Source organism: Epinephelus fuscoguttatus, linkage group LG16, assembly GCF_011397635.1.
Source record: "Epinephelus fuscoguttatus linkage group LG16, E.fuscoguttatus.final_Chr_v1".
In the NCBI taxonomy this organism is placed as follows: domain Eukaryota; kingdom Metazoa; phylum Chordata; class Actinopteri; order Perciformes; family Serranidae; genus Epinephelus; species Epinephelus fuscoguttatus.
In genome coordinates this window covers 23,361,102-23,378,687 of record NC_064767.1, presented here as the reverse complement: position 1 = coordinate 23,378,687, position 17,586 = coordinate 23,361,102, and the positions used below count along the sequence as shown (strand labels likewise).

Below are 17,586 nucleotides of genomic sequence, written 5' to 3'. Positions count from 1 at the left end.
AACCCCCACTATTGGCCCCACATTACTGAATTTTAAGATCTGGGGTTCAACTGTGTACTATAGTAATATAGGGAATGTCTTTATAACTCTTAATGTTTGACAAGCTTAGAATTACTCTGCATTTCCCTGAGTGGAAGGTTTGTAAATTCCATATGTAATGCTTTCTGGTTACACTCCAACTGCTTGCAAATCTTCATTATGTTTCATCGGACTGCTGGGATTACACACGAGTTCAGCTGTCAACAAAAAACTTAATGACCTACAACCTGCGCTCAGTCTTTTTTTAGACGTTGTTGTAGCGATGAGAACAAACAATGACACAAACAGCAATGTTTCCCATATGGTGGCTCGGAAGATACTGTTGTAGCGCTGTTGCACACAGCAACACAGAGCTGGTTTGATTCCTGGCCTGTGTCAACTTTCCAGCTGAAAAACCTGCTGGTCAAGTGGAATAGAGACTCTAAATTGCTTGAGGTGCCGCATCTGTCTATCTGTATTAGCTGTGCAGTGGACCACCGCCCTGTCCGGGGCATTTCCCCGCTTTGTGATCAATGCATGCTGAGGAGAAAGGAGAAAAATGATGATTGAGTGTTTTCCACTGCTCCAATCTAGTGGAGAAACACTTCTAAAGGGGGAAACTCACAGGGAACTCTGCGTGTGGCTCTTCTCAGTGTCTTTCCTGGCGCACATGTGTTTCCCTTGAGAAGCCCATCGACTGCAGATCGTCATCCTCCACCCCCTCTGCGACTGCAACATCATGTGCCATGCTGCTCTGGATGCTACGGTCACCTCTGTCATGGAAACTATTACTAATCCACGATTATCCTCTGATTTTTCTTTCTGGGCTCAACCACTTGCTTCAGACATGCTCACTATTTATCTCTGTGGCAAACCATACAAGTGATCAAGATAAATGCAGCTTAATGCATGTGAGCTGATTAAAACGACCCAGGACGGTTGGGCTTCAAAGTGATGGCACAGAATCAGAGGTTATTAGAGAGAGGTTTTATGTTGTCCTCAGGCAGTTCTTTAAAAAGTTTCAGAGGAACTGCCAGATACTGTAAATGTTAGTTGATGTAAGTAATAAGCCAAATATGTTATTGTGTAGAAGTGACAGTGAGCAGAGCGCTGGTGCTGTTAGGCCCAACTGTAGACTTCATTAATATCCTGACACAACTGTTTACCACATTCACGTTTTAATATACTGGCTGAATGAGATGCTGCTCTGTCGGCGGATGACAAACTTTTTCTGGTTCATTTGATTCCACATTATATGGATGTACAATTTTCTCATTTGTTCTAACCAACTGCATATTTGCTTTAAGCATTTGATTATTTTAGCATATTAGTAGACTTCAAACTGTTTTGAGAACAATTGTCAGAGATTCTTGGGTTGCGTTTTGTACCAAAATGTTCTCTTGTGATCATGTGGGGAAAAGACTTTAAGGGCAGTGCAAGAAGAATCTGTTAAAAGGCCTTTATTCCTTTTGTCCGACACTGTGGGGCCACATCATGGGAGCAGTTATTAACTCCCAGTTATGAATAGCCACATATAAAAGAGGCTTTTTACTAATTTTAGAGTGTCTTTGATCTGTATTTTCCCCTCACGATTGCCTGAAGGCAATTTTGTACAAAAAAAAAGTTTAGTCATCATCAGCCCACTTCTTCATGACGAAAGCAGGCTGCCAGACGTCAAGGCCCGATGATTGGCCCCCAGCTTTCTGCTCGCCAAAGCCATTCAAAGAGACTGTTGCTAGCTAGCAAGCACACCCTGCAGTCCCTCAGCATCATCATTGCTTGGAAGCTCCAAAGCCGGAAAGTTTACTTATCCACGACAGCTACATTAGCGTGGAAATAGTGTTGTGAGTAGTTACACAGAGACTTTGAAAATTTTCAACCAGCTTTACATCATTGCAGGTTAGGCAGTGTGTGCAGATGAGCAGTTTTTAGCTTTTGCAGCAGATGAGCAGGGAACCCCAGGTGTTAGTGGTATGGGAGGGAGCCACACACCCAGAGCTCCCCGCTCACTATCCAGCAAAAGTCTGACAGAACTCCTGCATGGTTGAGCGGGGGATAAGAGCGCTGGCGACACAGGGGAAGCCAAACACCTTCGATCTGCACACACTGTGATGACAGAGCTGGTCAAAAATCAGCTCGAATTCAGCCAGCGAATGTCAGTAAAACCAGATAAACACAGGGGAAGTATACACATGTAAACAAGACACAGCGATACATAAAGATGGTAGAGGAGCATCAAAACCTAATTTCCTGCCTCTTAGGAGACAGATGAGAGGGGGTAGAGTTATTCAGTGTTTTTTGGCAAGGGTGGTGTTCAAAGCCACTGATGAACTCTAGCTGTGTTGTCTCACAGGGTGCCCAATTCTAAAATGCCTCTTTGAGCCAGCACCTAAATTACTGCATGCCACAGCAGCAGGCTGGCAGCCAATCACTGTGCATTGACGTCTGGAAAAACGATTGACACCTATAACAACATATCCATGAACGGGGGTCAGTACATTTGTTGATTTGCCCCGACTTTATATATTTGCAAATTTTACATCAATTTTAATACTGTGTATGCCACAGAAGTGCATGTTTTATTCATCATTAACATTCAGGACCTCACCAATGAGTCGCAATAGGAGTGGCATAATGATTACCAAGGTAGAAAATAATAGAATCTAAATTCAGTTACACAAATTTCAGCTTATATTAAAGTCTTTTTGTCAAATCGTCGCTTCTTTCCTGTCAATCAACGGATGGTTTTCCCCCTGTCACAGGTGATCTAAAGCAGGCACTGCCTTGTATCAAGAGATCACAAGAAAAAAGCACTGGGAAACACTGCTGTAGGCTGCCACTGGATCACAAAACCCTGGAGGGATTGAAAAAATAGAAAGAAAAGTATTTTTGAGGCCCCAATTGCACCTAATTGACAATGACAAAAAAATTTAGCTTGCTGGTCCTGTCAGGATTTGATTCCACAAGACATTTGTAGCTGTCTTGTTTGCTACTTTCATTGCTTTAATAAAATTGCGATGACATTATTTATGTGAACAAATTATTTCACCTGTTTCCACAAATTAATATAATGAGCCGTTAAATTGTGTCTATATAGTTAGTTTTAAACTGACATTCCTTGATTACAAAACTGTTTTATTTCATATTGCGGCAACTTATTTTAATGACATCAGACTTGCTGCAGTTTTTTTGGGTGCAGTTTAAACTATGGCAATTAATACAGTGTTTCCTGCTCTCCAGCCAAACATATTTATTATGTAATCTCGATCAGCTCACTGCTAAATATAACCGATGTCACATTTCCAGATATGACCACAGTCATATTGATCAATGGGCCTCTGAGGACAACTAAAGTGGCTTCTTGTAGGAAAATAAGAAGAGAGATTTTCTGCCGCGGGGTTTCCTTCATGTTGGTTACAAACCAGAGAGCAGTAAATAGAGACAGAAGATTAGTCAGCATTGGAAAGTCTACTCTCACCAGCAGGTCGGCCACTCCCAGGCTCCAAACACCAGCTCAGTATTTGCCTGTGTGAGCCACCAGAGTGTGCTGAGGCTCAGGGTCAACCAGGCCGTCATCAGGAAACCACTGCTGATCAATCTCAGCATGAGATGAAAGCTGATGACATCTATCTATAATTATCTATATCTGCATCTATAATTCATCACATAACTGTTTGATGATTTTTGTTCACTATGTGCATGAGAGAAACGACATAAGCAGCAGTAGAAAAAGTTCTCTCTAAATGAAGGTAGCAGTACCCAGTTTAAAAACTCTGTAAGTCCTACACTTAAAACAGAGGTATAGATGTTATTAGCAAGAAAATCCACTTAAAGTTTTAAATGTAAAAGTGTTTATTTTTATAGAGAATGGCTCCATTCAAATGGTCAGTATTTTATTTACTTTAACAATGCATGCTTTTGTGGATTGACCATGTACTGTTAAAATGTAAAGTAATTAGTAGTAGCAATTTAGCTGTCAAGATACATGTAGTGGAGTGAAAAGTTCAACATCTCTCTTAAAACATATGGTTATATTTCACGGGGAGGGGACACAATATTTAGAATATGGGCATTTGTCCCTCCCAAACACAATAAAATCATGAAAGTAGCTTTTATTTTTACAAAATTTAAGACATTTACACCATAATTTGATGCAGCAAATGCAGAAATTGGTCCCTAAAAATTCACCAGAATGCAGGAAATGAATAGCCTGGTAGGACCATCCTAATGATGTGAGCTCAGCATTCTGTTTTGGCCCTTCTGTCGGAGGGGAGACACACTACTTCAACCAATCCATAACAGAACACCAAGGATCCTTACCACCAACGTAGCCAGTTGATAAATCAAGATTTTGCCAAATCCAGTCGGAAGAATGTCAAAAAACATCTTCCGAGTGCATACTCTTGTTTTTGTTTAATTGTTATTGACTCTATTTCTTCAATAACTTAACTTATTGCTTATTTACTCTACTAGAGAGCTGTAGCCACCATTACTGTTCTGCAAGCTGCTGCCTGCATTTTACGTCATCAGCTACAACGCAGTGCCCGATTGGCTGCATACGGTGTCAACAACAGTGAGGACCCTTGATTGGCCCAGTCTGGATTTTAATTCCTGGAAAGTGTTTAGGGCGGCAGTAGGGACAGACTGATAGAGACAGAATGTTAAGTGCATGTCATCAGGATGGTCTTACCAGGGTAGGAAACTGAGTGTTTGATGCTCAAAATTTTCTGGCAACAGACCCCCAAAGCCCTGTTTCATTTATCATCCCTTGTCAACATACACACTTGCCCTGCGGTATAGCGGAGTATAAGCATAAAGTGGCAGAATATTAAAAGTCCAAAGCACAAATAAGTTCAAAAACAAGTACCTAAGTTCTTATAATTGAGTGTAATTGGAGTAATTTCCTCTCTTGGATAAAAGCTTACTGAATATTTCACATAAGGAACAAAACACTCACTCAAAACACAAAACTTTTACTGAATAAAATTTGTCATACAAGCAAGTGGCTGCATTCAAGCTCCTACTACACTGTAGTTAGCCTAACTCCTAACTCTTCATCTTAAACTGTGCTCAGTGCACTATCAGGGAGCTTTAAGAGAGCCTTCAAACACTGGAGCTGCTGTGAGTTGATGCAGAGCAGGCTGCCACTGAGTACAAACATGATAAAACTTGTTAGAGTGGATCAAACTGAGATCTGCCTGCTCTACAGATAGCAGATTCAGTTCGGCATTTCTAACGACTTCCAGCTGCTCATGCAGAAAAAAGCGCTGCAGTAGCTCTTCGCACCTTGTTCATTGCTGACTTGTAAGAACATAATCTGCTGTCCATTTGGGGTGATGAAGTGGAATTCAGACAGGAGTAGTGTAATGCAATGCTGAGCGCTCTGGGTCCTGCTGAGGGTACCGTAAACAGTACAGTATATGTGTTCCTGTATACTAAATCTCGTTGGCTGATCTGGTGCTTGTCTTGCATCCAGAAAACTCCATGTTCTCTGGTTATGCCCCTAGCAACCCACACACGATCCAAACCCTCAACACTTGGAAGGAGGCTGTGCTCATTGCTATTATTTTCCTTTTGGACTGTCAGAGATGGGCTGTCTGCTTCACTATTTCATGCTCTCCTTATCTGCTTCTCTTTCCACCCATGGTAATTGAGGGTGGCTGTAGGCCAGTAAAAGTCCGGAGTGAGGGTGGAGGGCGGAGGGGGCGGCAGTGAAGAGGAAGAAGGACAGAAACAGAGGAGACAGAGAGAGCTGCTGGAAAGGGCAGGCTTTCATTCAGCAGAGAAACATGTGCACTTCTCCCTTAATCTGGTTTCTGTAAACCCAGGGCTGTGAACAATATTGATCACTGGCTCTAAATGAGAGGACTAACAGGAATTCACACAAAGGCTCGGACGCTTACTGGTAACTTTTTGCTTACTTTGTGTCTTTTTTGTGAGGCAATGTACTGTATTTCTGAATTTAAGACAATTTTGTTTTGCATTTACAAGTTTAGAGTGTCTTTTTATGCACAAATATGTCATGTTTATTTATTTAGTAGGTGACTGAACAATTAGAATTGACTCAGTCAGTTTTTGATTATTCAAGTGAACCTGCTGGACTGATTTCAATGTTTTAATTTCTTTTTTCATGATGCCGTGTGTTTAGATTATCAACAGTTTTGCACTGTCTCAATTTTTACTTAAGTGTCTGTGCTGCAGCAGTTGCATATTGAAGACATTAAGCTCAGTTATATCAGTCCCTTGTTTGTGCTACTGTCATGCAAAGAATGAATGGAATCAGCTCAGGACTTTTTTTTCCTGGCTATTTCACTTCTCGTAAAAAGGATTTTTCTTTCATATTCCCCAAATCCACGCGAGAACACTGCATAGTGACCCACGGCATTGCATGTACTGTACTCATGCAGTTTTTATAAATGTAAGAATTGCATGTATGTGAAGAACGATAATCTTTGTGAGTAGAGTAGGAGATATCTGACAGCATCTGACAGTGGACGTGCGATGAGACTCCCATGAGCAGACGTTTTACAAGACATTATTTAACTGTTTGGATTAGGTGAGCACATTTCCACAGAGTATAACTGATAGGGCTCGCCTTTCCCTTGTTGCTTGAAGAATTTGGCAGAAATAAATTCCCCTGATATTGGCAACCGTTCAGTATGAACAGCAGTTGTTGCTTCTGGAATGGGATAACTTCCTTTTTGCCAAATTTACAACAGATAAGTATAACTTCAGCAGGTCAAGTGGAGTTAAAGCCTGCAGTTGTATTACATAAGCGTCAGACACAAAACAAATAGAAAACTCATTTTTGTCTTTGTGAACTCAACAATTAATTATGGTTTCTGCTAAATGAAAAATGTCAGATTTGAAGGGGAGTGTAACCTGTTCAGCAAGAAATCTGTGGGCTGATACCATTTTAAAAATCTGTGTGATGACTTAGTGTCGCCCACCCTGAACAAGTGAAATGTTATCTGGTGAAAAGGGAGAAATCATTTGTTCAGCAGCTTCCTGAACAGCATTTCCAGCTGGAACTACACTGCAAATAAAGTGCAAAGTCTCACATAAATCTTATTAGGTTTGCAAAGTATTGCAACAAACAACTGGCTCAACCCGGAATTAATTCCATGTGGTATTCATATTCACAGCTAGAAAGTCTTCAGACTTGTTTTTTCATACTTATACCTGTGTTACAGTTCTGCCATTCATCATCAAAACCTGCAGCTACGAAGTGTCTGTGCTGTCCCAATAACATCAGAGATCAGTGGAGTCTGGTACTAACCTGCGTCACAAGTGCACCTGTTAATTCTGCTACATTATGCATGCATTCCAAGCATTATAGCGTAGCACGTGTAATGTTGCGTTTTTATTCCTGGATGAAGATTGCTTCCCTTCATCATGACTACATGTGTTTGGTCACAGTCCACAGGCGGAATTTCACTGTCTGATGGTGTAAATGAATTCCATGTGGCTCGAGCAGAGGTGTAGAAACACTGCGTTTGGGGAAAGTCAGTCGAGGGGAAAGTCATCCTGACTGGACCCTGCCAGTGAGGGGGTTTTCCAGCTAACTCCTCCAGCTCTCTAGTGGGGAAAAATTCTGAAGAAAACGGCTTGCACAACTATGGCAGCTAAACGCCTCCTTCAACTGTGTTGCTTCAGCGCTGAGTTTACATGGTGGAAAAATGCAGTCATGTTAAAGAGTGTGACCCCCCTCTCTGGCTGCACCGGAGTAAAAGCCTTTGGGAGGCCAAGGGTTACGTCCCAGCCACTGTTTCGTTGACCTTCACGTGTCACAATCAGAAATAGCTCTGGTCAGTTCCTTCCTATCAAATTCCTTCCACAAGTCCTGCTACTTATATGCAGCATATCTGGTCTTCATTTGCAACTGCCTCCTTTTAGGATGTCAGCAGTTTCTTTCTTTCACGTGTTGGAAACTACTGTAGAAGATAATTTTGATGGAGCAGCCGCAGAAACAACACACGATAAGAACTCTACCCTCTGCTCACATGCACAATGTAAACACACTCTTTTCATTGTTTCACCTGGAACTTAATATCCCATTTCATCTCTAATTCCATCAGCATGAACGTAACCATCATTGTACTCCACTGTATGTTGTTTGCAGCACATGCAATGATAATATTGTTCACCTGTTACTGAAATGACCTTGCAAAATACAGTACATAGCACGTATGTAACATGCCATTGTTTTGTGTTTGTCATTAATCAATGTTAAAGGGTAATTTCCGCATTTTTCAACTTGGATCCTATTTTCCCATGGCTTTGTGTCTAAGTAGCTAATGTGAACAATGATTGTTGAAATTGGATCAGTATTGAGAGAGAGGGCTGCTGCAGCACAACACTCTCATTGTTGCCAGATGGGGCAATTGTGCAATGTCGCTGTACGTCCATTGAAAGTGGTTATTTTGGCCACAGTTAGGCTCAGGTTGTTATTTTAAGTGTCTAAAGTGTTTCTTTTCTTTCTGCTTAATCCAGTCTGGTTGTTAGTGTATCTAAGTCTCACTTAAGGAGAAGTCTCGTTCTGAGATCTCACAGGGCGTGACTTGCTGGGAAGACAACGTTTAAACTCTTTTAGATAAGCTTCACCTTCTGTACTCCAACATAAAACATGTTTCATTTTCACTCATCTTTCCAGTATTGTCCATGCTGTCACATCTTGTCAAATTTTAGGACATCTCTTTGAGCAAGACTTAGACACAGTAGCAAACAGACCAGATCTAGTGAAAGGTAAAGACACACTTCAGACACTTATAATAACGATCTAAGCCTGCCTGTAGCAAAAAGAACCACTTTTAATGGATGTACAGTGCACAACTGCCCCATCTGGTTACACTGTGGGTGTTGCTCAGCTGCTAGCTGCAGTCCTCTCTCTCGATACTGGACCAAGTTCAAAAACTGAACTGACACAAAAACATGAAACAGGATCAAGGTTAAAAAATATCGAAGTTATCCTTCAAAGGACAAACTCTGCATTTTGTCGTGTGTTGCACTTGCCTTGACATCGCTTCATTAAAATCTGAGTGGGATTCATTTGCCATTTCTGAGTTGGTGGCAAGGCATTTTCAAGACTAAAAAAAGAATAGATTTGGTTAATGGTTCAGTTGGCTTGAAATGGTCCTGTTGTGGTATTGTGAAGACTACGAGTTTAGAGCCATGCTAAATTTAAGTTAAATGCTAGTTTGAGCATACTAACATGCTCATGTTGGCAGGTTCACCATATTCACCATCTTAGTTTGGCATGTTAGCATGCTAACATTTGAATTAAATCATGCAATGTACAGCTGAGGCTGACGGTAATATTGTTAGCCTTGAAGGTATATGGTCATAAATCAAAGTATTAGACAAATTGAAATTTGACCTCATGGTGGCAGTAGATTAAAAAGTCAGAGGACCACAAGAGTCATTGGGATTCATGGCTTCATACAACCTTGATATATGTACCAAATGTTATGGCAACTTTTAATGATAATTTTTCATGGCAAATCCAAAAGTCCAGAGACATTCAACTGAAAAAACAAAAACAATTTCAGATGCAAGACAAAAAAAGCACTGTGAGTGTCTTTTTGTTCCACTTGTGGGGGCGTCAGATCAGGAAAAACCTCACGTGGGTTATTTTGGGATGCATTGAAAATGTGTTGTTAGGATAAGCTAGATAGATGGGTCAGGTTCTTCAGAAAACCACAATTTGATCTAATTACCACATGACATGAGGTTATATTGGGACACCAGCTTCTATGTTTGGACATCTTTGTTTTGAGTTCCTGCCCTGCAGTGCAGAAGCAGCATTTCAACAGTCAGCACTCAGCCATATAGCCAGGATGTTGCTGTGCAGGTGTAGAGTACAGAGCCCTTAGGGCTGGGCACATGCAGCGAAATCATTACGGATTAAGTCAATCCTAAAAAGGTTGCAGGGCAAAACATTAGCACAAGGGAGACTGTTTTGGCAGATCTGACACAGTGGATAAATTAATAAAATATAGAAGAGCTGCAGGGAGTTGAAAGGTGCTGAAGCAAACCAAAAGAGATTAATCATATGTATAAATTGTTTCACTAACATCTTCTCAAAATGTCAGTTTCCCATACGCTCAAACTTGCCAATGTTTTGAAACATTTTGCCAGAATAATCTAAAGAATGACACACCTGCTGACATAACTACTGTAAGTGCTTCAGCAGCACGTGACAGCAAGTGGTTAAAACTACTTCATCCGCTAATGGGAAGGAAGGTTTTCGAATTGGTTTAATCCACGAGGGAGGAAAAGTGTAGGAGTGAAGCTTTTCTGGGCAGGCGTGTTGTATTTGGGCCAAGGGCGGGCAGAGATTGGCAAATGGCAGCAGATTTGAGGAAACAGCTGATAATCCCACAGGAAACAGTGAGCACTGGTTTAAGGGCAGTTGTGGTCAGAGGTTCAGTGAGTTGTTTATTTAGTAAAGCTGACAGTGCCATGTGAGGATGTGGTAGATGAGGCTTGAAAGGAAAATGCTTAGGTGTGCTGAGGCTGTGAAGCACGATTGGAAAGGTAGAGTGCGCCACATAGAAGTTGGATGCAGAGCTTTGAGCATAACTTTGTGGTACAAGTAATTGAATAAGGGATCTGTGGGTAGTACAGTAGTGTCTGTGGTGGCAGTGGGAGGTAGAGCTATAACTTAGGGGTAAAGAAAGCATAGTCTGATGGGATTTGCACTTGATAGCCCCAGTGACAGCTATCTGCAGTTGATTTCTTTTGCCCTGTAAGTGCAGTTCGTTTGGGCAGGTGTAAACACAGCCTTATCACTCGGGTGTGCTCCAGAACAACCAGACCGAGACCTTTTTGAAGAGGTGGTCACAGTCCAGTAACAAATGAACTCCGTTGCGGTTCATTTGTGGTGAGAAAGTGTTCCGACCTTGATCCAAACCAACTGCAGTTGCATTACACATTGTTTGGGTTAAACAAACATGAGCATGTTAAAGTCCTGGAGGATTATTAATGTGCGCCTCCTCCTGTACTGCCTCAATGTGCGCATTCGGCACATCCAATGCATGAAAACATTGTTTTCTAGTTGGTGTCGCACCTCGTTTCCAAACTGTATAGTAAAGTGTATGGTAAAAAACAATCACGTTTCATAGCACTAACCCCACCAAGGGGTCACTACCAAACACCCACAACTGGGTTTTGTTGTTTGTTTGTCTCAAACAGTAGTCTGCAGTTTGGCAGCCATCTGGCCTAGGTGACTCGCCATCTGCCATATCCTCCACCTCATGATGACAAAGTGATCTCATATATTACGTCACTTTAAAGACGTTGATATCATAAGTATGACATGTGTACACGTAAAATTTTCATTAATATTTGCCAACATTTTGCCGTATCAGCTTTATAAGGTAATAATATGTCAATGTTGTTGCACTACCCCTAAGTGGCCAAATAATCAAAAAATTCAGTTTTTACATACTTTTTGTCAGACCTGTTGATTAAACCGTAAGTAGTCAAGCTATTTTGTTCAGTCTCAAATTAATTATTTAGATTTCTTCTCAATTATTTTCACATTTGGCAGCCATTTTTTTTAGTTTCTTTAGTTTTCAAACCACAAATGGACTGTCTGTTCTGTGCTTGACTTGGGCTTTGACCTAAGTGCAATGCATACAGTATTGTTTGCACCAAGTCAGCTTGTATGTGTGTCTCCTCTGTACTAATGCCAATCCTGGAGATAGTAAGACGTCTGCAAAATGCATAGCTAAGTTGAGGAAAGATTTAAATCTTTGTACAGTATGATTAATACAGATCAATATTAAATGCATTAACCAAGATATGACCCCGTTGAGTCACAAAACCTAATCAGCAATTGATCACAGTGGGAATGTGTGCATGGACTGTTGGACCTGTTATGCTTGAATCATACACATTCACACGAAGCTGAATCAGATCACCCTCATCTAACACTTAGGCTGAACTTCGGTGCATCTTTCAGAGAGACAACATGATCATTACAGCACAAATGCTGCTAATTTGCATGTGTATACAATTCTTAAACGTTTTGGTGTATGAATTCATTCATATTTTGCAGAGCCTGGCGGCGTCCTAGTCACGTAACTCCAGGGATCACACACCATTTAAAATTATTTATGTGTGAAATTGCAGGTAGCATGATCATTTTGTGTTTAAAGTCTATGGAAAAGGGATGAGCCAGAATAAATGGCGGCCAAACATCTCAATAATGGAAAAACAATAGTCTGAGACATTAACTTCTGTCAAGGCAAGAATAACACAGGGACCACATTTCACAAATGCTTGCATTGTCCTTTTTCTTTTTTTCCCCTGCAATACAAAGCATGTTTTTCCCTTTCCCTGTAGGTGCACAATTGGAACTTGGTACTGCTGCATAATGGGTTACAAAGCGACATCCATGCATTGTGTCTTAAGATGCCTGTGCTTCATGCTTCTCCATTTGTTTAGTGCAGCTCAAGATGAAGACTTAAGAAGTAAGAGTGCTTCTGTCTTCATTTTCTCACACTTTGTTATGCCTGTTGTCCATACATTAAAAACTGTCAAATGCATACAACTGGCAAAGGTGATTTCATGTACTGTAAATGCATTTAATTACACGTATTCCACCAGACTAGACAGGATGTTTTAAACCATTATTTTACACTACTGATGGTTTATTTTCTGTCTGCTTCAGGTTGTAGGACTGCACCATGTGATTTGGTCTTTATTCTAGATGGCTCGTGGAGTGTTGAAGATGTCAATTTTGAAATAGTGAAACGATGGCTCGTCAACATAACGACAAGCTTCAACATTGGACAGAAGTTTACCCAGGTTGGTGTCGTCCAGTACAGCGACGACCCTGTTTTAGAAATACCTCTGGGGAAGTACTCCTCCACCAAAGACCTCATCAAAGCAATGGAGTCCATTGAGTACATGGGTGGAAACACAAGAACAGGGACAGCCATTAAGTTTGCTACAGAGAAACTGTTTGGCCTCTCTGAGCGCGGCCCGTTCGGCATTTCCAGAATTGCTGTTGTCCTCACAGATGGGAAGTCTCAAGATGAAGTCTTGAAAGCAGCAGAGGCAGCGAGGAAAAAAGGAGTAATTTTGTTTGCAATCGGTGTTGGGCCGGAGACTGAAGCGGCCGAGTTGAATGACATTGCAAACAAGCCATTTACAACTTACGTCTTCTCTGTTGAGGACTACAAAGGTATTTCCAGGATCATACAGGTCATACGACAGAAACTGTGCGAAGGTAAGCAACTGCTGATCAGTGTCTGGGACTAAAGTGTTCTGCTCAAATATTATGAGATCCAATGAGGTCAAATATTATTATTATCAGTGGTATCTCTTTACCTCAGGCTTCTCCATTTGTCCTTTTGTCTCTTGTACTATTATTCTCTATTAGTCCCTATGTTTGTCTGTTTTTCTATTTTACTGTTTGTCTGTTGCAGAGACGGTTTGCCCAGCAAGAATTCCCATAGACTCCCGTGATGAAAAGGGTTTTGATATCCTGTTACATTTAAATCTGGCTAAAAAAACAAAGAAGACACAAGGGGCATTTTACGGGAGTAGGGCCTATGAAGTAACATCTCGGGTCGACTTGAGTGAAGCTACGCGGTAATAGCCTTACTTTTATTCTTTCTTCATCATCCCCGGTATTTACAAGTTGACTGACTTTTATATTTGTTCATCCAGGAGCCTTTTTCCTGATGGCCTGCCTCCATCATATGTTTTTGTGGCCACACTGAGGTATAAAGGGTCAGTGGCAATAGAGGAGTGGGACTTGTGGAGAATACAGACGCGTGACGGAAGACCTCAGATGGCAGTAACTCTAAATGGAGAAGAGCGCACCGTCATGTTCACCACAACCAGTAATGCAGCAAGTGGAATTCAAACGGTTAAATTTTCACAGCAGACAGCGAGGGTAGGGTAACACTGAGTAATATTTCTTTGTATTATTTCTTTGAAATAGTCTTTCAAGGACACCCCACTGATTTTACGAGACTATCCTCCAAAAATTGTTAGGTGGCGACCACTAGTGGCTATAATAATTATTAGGGGAGCAAAGGAGGAAGTTAGGTGACATAGTATAAAGAACAAGAAAATCCACTTATTGTGGGAGGGATAGAGACAGAAGGAATGGTTGGTGAATGGGCCAAACCAACATCGGACTTTCATCCAGATGAGGTGTTTGTGTCCCATGTGAAACCAGAAGTCACCGTAGAATTTTTTTTAACAGTTTGTCAGCATGTCATGTAATTGATTTTACCTAAGTAGACATTTTATGTGAGATCCGTTTCATTGCCTTAGTAACAAACAGACTTACATTGAGCCAAACCATTATTTTTTTCTAAACCTAACCACATAGTTTTGGTGCAACTGCACCCATTTTACATTAGCGATCACACAAGCTACTCTGTTGTCCACCCACTGGTGCGCTAATGTAGTATTCATAGACTTACATAGTGGTATGCGTTGGAAAACTTGTTGGATCTTACACATTAAGATCATTTTAGCATTCTAAGACAGTACTACACAGTTGCATAATGTCTTCTGTGGCTGTGTGGGAGCTTTGTCAAGTCCAAGTGACTCACAATGTGGGTGTTTTCCAGGCAGAGGGTCAAATTAAGAGACACAATGAGTTGCAATATGGGAAATGAAGCACCCAGAATACTGACTAGATACTAAAAGTTGGGATATGTCAACCTCTAATGTTCAGTTGTGACCACTCTTCTTTTAATCTGTCTCTCAGAGTCCCCAAACTTCATGACAGTGCAATGCTAAATTGCTGGAGTACACCTCTTAGAGTCCGATTGGTGCATTTAGACTGTGAATTCTCAGTATAAGCCTTATATTCTGTCCAAGAGAAAGCACACTCATACTGTATGATACAGGTAATCAAAGGGTAGTCTTCTGTTCATTATTTCACATAATGCAACTCGGGCACAAACTGTTTTAGATCAATGCAACTCCAAGGCTTCAGCATTTTCTTTCAACCATCAATCCTAATCCTCCTATTCACACATCCAGATGGCTTGTATAAACGTGTAGAGCTCCAGAAGTCTATTCAACCTTCACAAAAGTAGACGCTACTGTACATCTCTCTGATTAGCAGATTTTGTTCCTTGAATAAATAGCACTACCATATAAATGAACTCTTTTAGACAGACAAAAGACTCCACTATTCAAAAGCTGCAAAAGCACATAGAGTCTTTCTCTGGAAACTGGTTGCTGTGTAACCCCGATATTCATCTGGTAAATGATACAACACAAATCTTCTGAATCAAAGTGGGCATATTACCAAAAAAGGGTTTAAAGGGGACCTATCATGCTTTTGTAGAAACCCAGAATACAAATCTGAACCTTAAAATGAACATGTTTATATGCTTTGATTTTCAAAAACACTTTATTACTCTCACACCGTTTGTGCTGGAACACCTGTATTTACCCTCTGTCTGAGATGCTTAGGTTTACTAACTGCCTTTATGGCGAAGGGGCATGGTCCGCCCCACTGTCCCTCTGATTGGCTAGTACTTGTGGCCTTTGTTGCCTGGATTGGTTAGGTTTAGGAAAGAGAATTTACATTGGCTAAGGGTATCATGCCTTACTTTTACAAAAGTTCACCTCATTATTTGAAACTCTGGCCACATTATTATCTATCACAAAATATGGACAGCATTATAGGTCCTCTTTAAAACGCCACAATATTTTCGATAGATGTTTTGTAACCATGACTCCTTTTCTATTGTCCAGGTCTAAACTATCCAAATGCCCCAATCAGTGACTGATTTCCTCTTGCTTCCTGCTCTTAACAATATTTATACCAATGTACACACCCTCTTTGGGAGGCATATTGTTTTATTGTTTGTTTTGTTAATGTCCTTATCAGCACACTGCCAGCATGCATCTCTTTATTAATGACCTTTTCCTGTTCTTTTCCTTTGACAAAAAAAGCTGTTTGACGAGCAATGGCACCAGCTGCGGCTGTTGGTCACCGAGGAGGACGTTACTCTTTATGTTGATGACCTGGAAATTGAAACCCAAGCCCTGGAGCCCCCTGTTGGTATTTTCATCAATGGAAAAACACAAGTTGGAAAATATGTCAGAAAGGAAACAACGGTGCCAGTAAGTTTATTAACATCACCATCTTTATTTTCATGAAAATACATGTTCCCAGAAAAGTAATCTGGCAGTACATCAACTTATAGAAAGAGAGACCAGTTTGTTTAATGAGTCAGACTCAGTGCTGATATATGTTTTAAACAGCATCACACAGTTTATTGCTGCCCCCTGAGAGACATGCTTGACTCTGTGGATAATAATTCCTTGGCAAAAATGAGCCTATTTCTCCACGAGGTCTTATTAATCGCTGTTTTATTTGTCTCAATTGGCACATTATGAGCCAAAAATGCTGCATTTGTAATAAATCATAATTGTGCTGTGTTGTAATTTGCTCTGCAGAAGACTATATAGTATGCACTTCCTTGACCATTGATGCAGATATAGTATATTTAATGTAATGATAACAGCGTGGGAAAGATGAATACTGTGTTCTGCACATTTCTTCCTTTTATTGTAATTGTTAATGAGATGTAACACCCTTTTTATTGTGAAACAATGGCACAAATAGACAATTTAAAATAAAAAGGCACATTTGTGAGCAATTAGGCAGATCTGTCATTGTTGCATTTGTAGCAACAATGATGGTCAAGGATAAACAATAAAATACATGTTAAAAATGCATCAAAATTAAATAATGTAGCCATTTTTTAAAACTCAAATCCTGAGTACAGCTGTATTTAAAACAATATGATTTAAAGGTCTAGTGTGTAGGTTTTACTGGCATCTAGCGGTGAGGTTGCAGAACCGAGACATCTCCCTTTGTGCCAAACATGCTACTCTGGCCGATGTGAAAACGGGTATGGCCCTATCTAGAGCCAGTGTTTGGTTTGTCCATTCTGGGCTACTGTACAAAAAAATGGCAGACTTCATGGAAGAGAGGCTGCTCTGTATGTAGGTAGAAGCCTTTTTTACACAGAGATCAAGCGAAGTCCCTTCATTAAGTCACCTTTGCTCTTCCATACAGAATCAAACAATGCAGGCATAATGCTGCCCCTTCGTGTTATTTTAGACAGCATGTTGGCATCCCGGAAGTAAAGAGTAAGTAAGTGAGAATCCTTTGCTGTCCATGTCATATGGCAGCTGATCTCGTCCTCTGCCTGAAGGGTAAGGAGCTCCTGGACCTTCTTGTCTCCCCAGTTCACTGGCATTTTTCGGTTGCTGTTCTTCTTCTTGGAGTTAGCTGCTAACTGCTATCGGCTGCTTTTTAAATTTCTTCATCAAAATGTCACACCAGTCCCGTCCATGGTCCCATCCTGCCGGCTCTCCCTTTTACACATATGTCGATTTGGAGTTATTACTACCCTGCTGCTGACTTATAGTGAGTCAACTCTGGCAGCCCATTCCACATTTCTGCCTTTAATAGGCAGTGTAAAAGGGGCTATAAATGCCTAATTCTAAGTTAACAAAAACACAACTTGTGTTTTTTTTCAAATGAAAACATAGTCATGAGTATTATAATCC

At 40.7% G+C, this 17,586-nt stretch overlaps 1 protein-coding gene across 3 annotated transcripts in view; it reads left to right on the top strand.

The window, feature by feature from the left end:
- Positions 1-5,655: 5,655 nt before the first annotated feature.
- Positions 5,656-17,586, top strand: part of col21a1 (collagen, type XXI, alpha 1) — a 35,026-nt gene continuing 23,095 nt past the window's right edge. The window contains exons 1-6 of one of the 3 annotated variants that reach the window (XM_049600789.1): positions 5,656-5,923; positions 12,367-12,494; positions 12,695-13,255; positions 13,455-13,620; positions 13,699-13,927; positions 15,958-16,128. In XM_049600789.1, the coding sequence (XP_049456746.1) occupies positions 12,398-12,494; positions 12,695-13,255; positions 13,455-13,620; positions 13,699-13,927; positions 15,958-16,128 (1,224 nt within the window). In that variant the 5' untranslated portion in view covers positions 5,656-5,923; positions 12,367-12,397. The remainder of the gene's footprint in view (positions 5,924-12,366; positions 12,495-12,694; positions 13,256-13,454; positions 13,621-13,698; positions 13,928-15,957; positions 16,129-17,586) is intronic. The other 2 variants (XM_049600787.1, XM_049600788.1) reach the window with 2 other exon arrangements.